The sequence below is a fragment of the Corythoichthys intestinalis genome, chromosome 6 (assembly GCF_030265065.1).
Source record: "Corythoichthys intestinalis isolate RoL2023-P3 chromosome 6, ASM3026506v1, whole genome shotgun sequence".
NCBI classification, from domain to species: domain Eukaryota; kingdom Metazoa; phylum Chordata; class Actinopteri; order Syngnathiformes; family Syngnathidae; genus Corythoichthys; species Corythoichthys intestinalis.
The window spans coordinates 45,756,024-45,763,538 of NC_080400.1; the positions used below are offsets into that span (position 1 = coordinate 45,756,024).

General features: G+C 38.3%; 1 protein-coding gene across 1 annotated transcript in view; it reads left to right on the forward strand.

The window, feature by feature from the left end:
- Positions 1–6,713, forward strand: part of cab39 (calcium binding protein 39) — a 37,011-nt gene extending 30,298 nt beyond the window's left edge. The window contains exons 7-9 of the mRNA XM_057838565.1: positions 3,518–3,583; positions 3,782–3,925; positions 4,196–6,713. Coding sequence (XP_057694548.1) covers positions 3,518–3,583; positions 3,782–3,925; positions 4,196–4,384 — 399 coding nt within the window. The 3' untranslated portion in view covers positions 4,385–6,713. The remainder of the gene's footprint in view (positions 1–3,517; positions 3,584–3,781; positions 3,926–4,195) is intronic.
- Positions 6,714–7,515: the final 802 nt, after the last annotated feature.

Sequence of the window (7,515 nt, forward strand, 5' to 3'; positions counted from 1 at the left end):
GACAGTCCTGTATATATACACAGGACTGTCTCAAAAAATTAGAATATTGTGTATTCTAATTTTCTGAGACAGTCCAGTAGAGCTGAAAATGTTAGTAGCGTGACAACAGTAATAGCGATATACCATGATATAATTTATTTTATAATCATTTGATGAAAAACATACAACATACTATGACAGACCCACCCTCCCTCTTCTTTTCCACAGATAAAAAAGGTGCATGCATGTGGACAATATTATGAAAATATTACCTCGGCCAGTGAAATACCCCCGTTCCCCCAACAACTAAAATAAAACTGTTTAAAGCCAAACACTTTGTAAAAGGTATTATTAAAAAAAATTTTTTTTAATTATCCTTTTGTTGCATTTTGTTCATATAGTAACATAACCACATGCATGTCATTCTCTTAACAACAATTGGCCATAGAATTCTCAACATTGTTGATCTCTTTGGCTTCAAGACCACTTGATGGCGCCATGCAGCAAATTAACATGAAGCCTTGAGCCAATTGGCTGCAAAGTAAAATATACATTAGTAAATTATATTGTAAAATATAGCATTCAAAGTTGTTCTGTAATTATTTCTTCAGTTACTATTCCAGCTGGTTCATTACTTGCTAGTTATGCAATTTAATTTGTTGTTATGGGGTAATTTTAGTTTCGTTTTAAAACCATGAGTTTGAATGACATTTGATTTTATTGACCTGCTGTTAATTCTTTATGTAAGTTATGTGGTGATTGTACTGTTAAGAGATATTTTGAGGTGACTTATACACTGCTGGCCAAAAGTATTGGCATCGCTGCAATTCTGTCAGATAATGCTCAATTTCTCCCAGAAAATGATTGCAATTACAAATGCTTTCGCAGTAATATCTTCATTTATTTTGCTTACAATGAGAAAACACAAAAGAGACTGAAAAAAAAATTAAATATCATTTTACACGAAACTCTAAAAACGAGCCGGACAAAAGTATTAGCACCCTCAGCCTGATACTTGGTAGCAGAACCTTTAGACAAAATACCTGCGAACAACTGCTTCCACCGTATCCATCAATGAGTTTCTTACAATGCTCTGCTGGAATTTTAGACCATTGTTCTTTGGCCAACTGCTCCAGTTCTCTGAGATCTGAAGGGTGCCTTCTCCAAACTGACATTTTCAGATCTCTCCACAGGTGTTCTATGGAATTCAGGTCTGGACTCATTGCGTGCCACTTTAGAAGTCTACAGTGCTTTCTTTCAAACCATTTTCTAGTGCTTTTTGAAGTGTGTTTTGAGGCATTGCCCTCCTGGAAGACCCATGACCTCTGAGGGGGACCCAGCTTTCTAATACTGGGCCCTACATTATTCGGCAAAATTTGTTGGTAGTTTTCAGACTTCATAATACCATGCACACGGTCAAGCAGTCCAATGCCAGAGGTAGCAAAGCAACCCGAAAACATCAGGGAACCTCCGCCATGTTTGACTGTGGGGACCGTGCCATTTTCTTTGAAGGCCTCGTTTTTTTTTCCTGTAAACTCTATGTTGATGCCTTTTCCCATAATGCTCTACTTTTGTCTCATCTGACCAAAGAACATTCTTCCAAAATGTTTTTGGCTTTCTCAGGTAAGTTTTGGCAAACTCCAGCCTAGCTTTTGTATGTCGCTGGGTCAGAAGTGGGGTCTTCCTGGGTATCCTACCATAGAGTCCCTTTTCATTCAGACGCTGACGGATAGTACGGGTTGACACTGTTTTACCCTCGGACTGCAGGACAGCTTGAACTTGTTTGGATGTTTGTTGAGGTTCTTTATCCACCATCCACACAATCTTTCAATGAAATCTCTCGTCAATTTGTCTTTTCCGTCCACATCTAGGGAGGTTAGCCACAGTGCCATGGGCTTTACACTTCTTGAGGACACTGCGCACGGTAGACACAGGAACAGTCAGGTCTTTGGAGATGGACTTGTAGCCTTGAGATTGGCAATGCTTCCTCACAATTTTGCTTCTCAAGTCCTCAGACAGTTCTTTGGTCTTCTCTCTTTTCTCCATGCTCAATGTGGTAAACACAAGAACATGGGACAGAAGTTGAGTCAACTTTAATCTATTTTAACTGGCTGCAAGTGTGATTTAGATATTGCCACCACCTGTCATGTGCCACAGGTAAGTAACAGGTGCTGTTAATTACACAAATTATAGAAGCATCACATGATTTTTCAAAGGGTGCCGATACTTTTGTCTGGCCCATTTTTGGAGTTTTGTGTAAAATGATATTGATTTCATTTTTTTCCTATTCTCTTTTGTGTTTTTTAATCGCAAGCAAAATAAATCAAGATATTACTACCAAAGCATTTGTAATTGCAATCATTTTCTGGGAGAAATTGAGCGTTATCTGACATAATTGCAGGGGTGTCAACACTTTTGGCCAGCAGTGTAGGAGAGCTAATGTGCTATACGGTGATCAGCAAGCTTATAAGACCTGGAGGCATGTACATTTACGTCCTCCACAACATACCACTATATTGGCAATATGTTATTGTCGTAACGATGTTATTTTATATGTTTTATTTGTTGTATTTTATATTAAGGGTTATATTAATTAAGGGTGTGACAAAATATCAAAATGGTGATATACCGTGATACTTTGTATCCCAAAAAGTTATCGATATGCTCCTGCCAAGAATCAAGATGTAGTTTTTAAAAGGCGTCAATGTCTAAAAAATAAATAAATAAAAAGGAACCAACAAGTTACTACCAAAATCTTCCACCATAATAGTGTCTCAGTTAACTCTAAGGCTGCATTGACGGTGCACGACGCCCAATCCTTTTAGACTGGGGGTTTTCAGGGCATTTACAGGTCACTTGCGGTTCATTTTAGGGTATTTATAGGTCATTTCCTGTTGAGTTTAAGTCACTGCCTATTCGTTTGGGTGATTCCCAGGTCACTTCCTGTTCTGTAACTCAAAATCAACAGGGAAGTAACCCATAAAATACCCCAAAATCAACAGGAAGTAACTGAAGATCAACAGGTAAATGACCTTAAATGGCCCAAGATTACTTCATTGCCTGGCATTGGCTGCCACTGAACGCCATAGACATTCAATCCGTTTAAAGTGGGAGGGATCCACCCTTCCATTTCAAATGGATTGGACGTCTACTAGTGATGAACTTATTCCAATTCACAGCAGAAGCTTGTTTTTCCCGTTTATTAGTTGTTGGTCAGAAAATCATTTTAGGATATTCTACAAATGTATCGATAATCGTTGTATCGCCATATCGTCAGATCATTGTTATCGTGAGCTTTGTATCGCAAATCGTATCATATCGTGAGGAACCAAGAAGGTTCCTACGCCTAGTTTTGATAATATACATCGTCATATCGTATATCACTAACGCCAGCTATCATCATTGAGGGAATATGCGCATTGTTTGCTCGTTTTTTGTTTTTGCAGCTCAATTAAGGTTTTTTGTCAATCACTTACTCTCACAACTCAACAATACTCTCTTGCCTCAGTAAGCTCATATAGTATTTCTCCATTTGTAGTTCTTTAGCGAATACGAGAAATTACTCCACTCTGAAAACTACGTGACAAAAAGGCAATCTCTTAAGGTAAGAGCATGGGAAATATAACACAATGTACAAGGTAAATAGCTACTTTAACGGGTAAACTGAGTTTTTTTTTTTTTTTTTAAAGAACCATCAAGTTTTGTTTTTATAAACAATCATGGTCATTTGTGTTCTCTTATAGTCTGCAGATCTTTAAAAAATTCATCAATTGTCATCCATTTTCTCCCTCCAAAACAACAGTTGCTGGGAGAGTTACTTCTTGACCGGCACAACTTCAGCATCATGACCAAATACATCAGCAAGCCAGAAAATCTGAAACTCATGATGAATTTGTTACGCGACAAGAGCCGCAACATTCAGTTTGAGGCGTTCCATGTTTTTAAGGTATTACACATTAGAGGAAATTGAAAAACAATTTTACACGTAGCACAGTAAAGCACTGTATTGTCAAATGATAGATATTATGATCTATTATTTGATAATGCATTCGAAAATAAGTTGAAAAGCTAATTGCTGTGTTATGCTTGATTTATTAACTTTATTTTATTTTCTATTTTATTAGAAAAAAAATAAATAAAAGAAAATTGGTGAGTTCCACATGATTCTAGTGTTTTACATAGCCAACATATGTGGTTTTCTTACTCCTGTGCCCAGGTGTTTGTGGCCAACCCCAACAAGACGCAGCCCATACTGGATATCTTACTGAAGAACCAAGCCAAGCTCATCGAGTTCCTCAGCAAGTTCCAGAATGATAGAACAGAGGACGAACAGTTCAATGATGAAAAGACCTACCTGGTCAAACAAATCCGGGACCTCAAGAGGCCCGCCCCGCAGGAGGCCTGAGACAGGATGCCAAGGACAAGGGGGAGGGGGGGACGGAGCTGCCATTTCTTGACCGCCTAATACCTGCTTAACGGACTCATCAGCTGCTGCTGTTCTGGTTTCTGAACATAGTATAAGAAACAAACAAAAAAACAACAAAAAACATGCATTTCAAGTTGTTGGAGAGTCGCCAGCCCATCAGTGACATTTTTTTTCTCCCCATCCTTAGTTTTCTTTGAAAAGAAAACAGTAGATGCTGTTGCTTTCATTTACCTAGAACCACATAAGGTCTAATAACCCACTAGTCCTACATTAACAAAAGTCTGTGAACCATCCATATTGAAAACTTGAGACACGTGGGAAGTCAAAATTCCAGCCCTACTGAACACTTGTTACATGTGTAAGACCTACAGATTCAACACTTTGCAAGATATGGCCTCAAAGCTTTGTGATGGAAATGGTACGAGAAACATGGTGGTGTTTGCTGTATGCCTTGGAAGGTGACAGATCGAAGCCTGCACCCAATGGCGGCTCTGCCGTGGTCCGGCCAGCGTGGCTGCCATGTTCAATGGTCCGACTGACGCACACATGCATCAATGCCTTTATTCAATTCGATGTGTGGGGAGAACTCTCAGATGCCGTGACACACGTGTGCGCTGTTAAATGACCCAGCACTGAATATACACGAGTGAATGGGGAGAGATGCATCTAATAAAAGCCCAAAAGTTCTTCTTCCATTTTCTTGGACAGGGAGAATATGTACATATGCCTTTTTTTCTTTTTGGGTTAAACTTAACATAGGAATATATGATTTGTAATTACCTTTAATGTAAAGTTTCTGGTGAATGGTAATGAAATTACTTTCGGAACTTAGAAAAGTGTCATTGTTTTTACATTTTACTGCTGAAATGATTGCTGGGTTTCTCATACGTAACGTAAAAGTGCAGCTTCTAGTTAGCTTCCCTTATAGGGTATTTTTAAAATGAACAAAGAGGGAAAGGGGAAGTATCAGAAGGGCATCTGTTCTGTTTTGTCAGCAACTTGCTGGTGGTTCTAACGTTACTTCTGGATAGAAAAGGAAAGTTGAGATCGGAAGAGCATTAATTAAAAGCCATTTGCCTGCTATGTAATTTAACTGCAAAATGGAGGTGAGGACACCAGCGGGTCCTCACGATCAATGATTTGTACTCACCCCTTTATTCTGAGCGAGCTATTGACTTGTTTCTTGGGAAGTGCTTTTGTGATAAACCTAGCAGAACCTACTGCCACCTTATTTTGGAGTCGTCTAATGGAATATGATTCCAGTACAATAGTGCTACGCATTTGTGGTTAGGAGTTTACTTTGGGCATCATGGTTTGTCCTTGTGGTACTTAGACCAACTTATGAAAAGATTTGCTGTGAGTTGACATAGTCCACATAATGGAAACTATTAAGAGATTCAAACAAGTAAGAACATCAACAGGGCAGGCCAAAGCACTGCTCAGAGCCCAGCTCATCCATGCACATTGAACATGCATGTTCCTAAACTGGCTGTGCATGATGCTGTACTAATGTTGTACTGGAATTGTTCATTTAACATCTTTGAAATGTCATATTGAACTCCGCTTGTATGCAGCTTTTGAAACCAATTTCAGCGTTCAACGTTTGGGTGCTTTCAGAAGTGTCAAAGTTCTTGAGCCGAATGAGATAAGAAAATAAAAGTTTGGAATAAAACAAAGCTGTTACTTTTTTTCCCCCAGCAACTTTCAAAAGCTCAACACGTGCCGAGTGAAGGTTTCTGCAACAGATGCTCTTTTTGTATCTTGCAGTAGTATATAGAAATGAATTTCATAACTGTATATACTGTATGTTGACATGAATGCAATGCAATTGTAAATTCGTATTTAAAAATCGCAGACCAAACAGTTTCTTTTTGAATGGGTTGGGCTAAATTTGGTTCATCAATCCCTGGTACAACATACTGTGATGTGGAGGGGTTTCCTTTTTATCTCATTCAATGCCAATACATCATGACTGGGACTTTGACGGCCATTGACGTCGTTAGACATTCAATCCATTTGGAGCGAGAGGACTGACAAAGCTGCCACAACTCCCAGTCCAAATGGATTGGGTGCCCAGCGCCATCAATGGCACTGAAACGTGAGTAGGGCTGCGGCTATCGATTATATGAGTAGTCGATTAATCTTATCAATTAGTTAGAATAATCACGTAATCAGATTAGGAACATGTAATGCGTTGCAAAATACATTTTAGTAGATGTAAAGCAAAGGCTTGCTAAGATCGCGCTTTCAAAAGAGCATTAAATATGAATAAATGTAATTCCCGTGTGTTTCTTCAATCTATGCAATATTACACGTTCATTTAAAAATAAAATACCTGTGCTTGGACTCATACGATATCAAATGAGGGTCTAAGTACAAAAAAGAACAATTTGCTAACTTACATAGCAAAAGTCCGCTATCTTAAATGCTACAAAATGTTTTTTTTTCTTCGTTTGTTTGTTTTACAAAGCTCTTAAAGGATTCAAACACACTCTCACAAAAAAACGGCTGAATATCCTTATAAATTAAATTATGAATACATTAAAAAAAAAAAAATTAGCTCAAATAAAAAATTCCCTCATGTTGGTCTTTTAGGGAGCAGCCAGATTCAGCCATGTTAAATTAGTTATGTCATATTCACTGGTGCCACCAGAGGTTAGTATATCCACCCAAATCAATAATACTAAATGCAAACACTATCAAAACAAACCATGACTGTGTGTGGTGGCTGCAAATGCTATATCTTCTCTGCGTTGGATACTCTACGGGGTGTCAAGAAAAAGATCAACTCCTGTCATTCTTCCCCACGTCGCTTCCCACAATATTTATAGTTGCTGTGGGAGAGATGACAAAGCTTTTGCCAATTAAAAGCACGGCCCCAATGAATGCTTTTATCTACTCCACTCACTTGACACTGCCTCTTATCTCTGTATAGAAGTAAAACGGCGTCATTGTAGGCTGTTTGCGCAAAGCGTGAATGAGTCGTACTGCGAATGCGTTAATTGTGATAAATATTTTCACGTGATTAATTTAAAAAAATTAATTACCGCAATAATGCAATAAATTTGACAGCCCTACATTTAACAAAACAAAATAAATGCATTCATTTG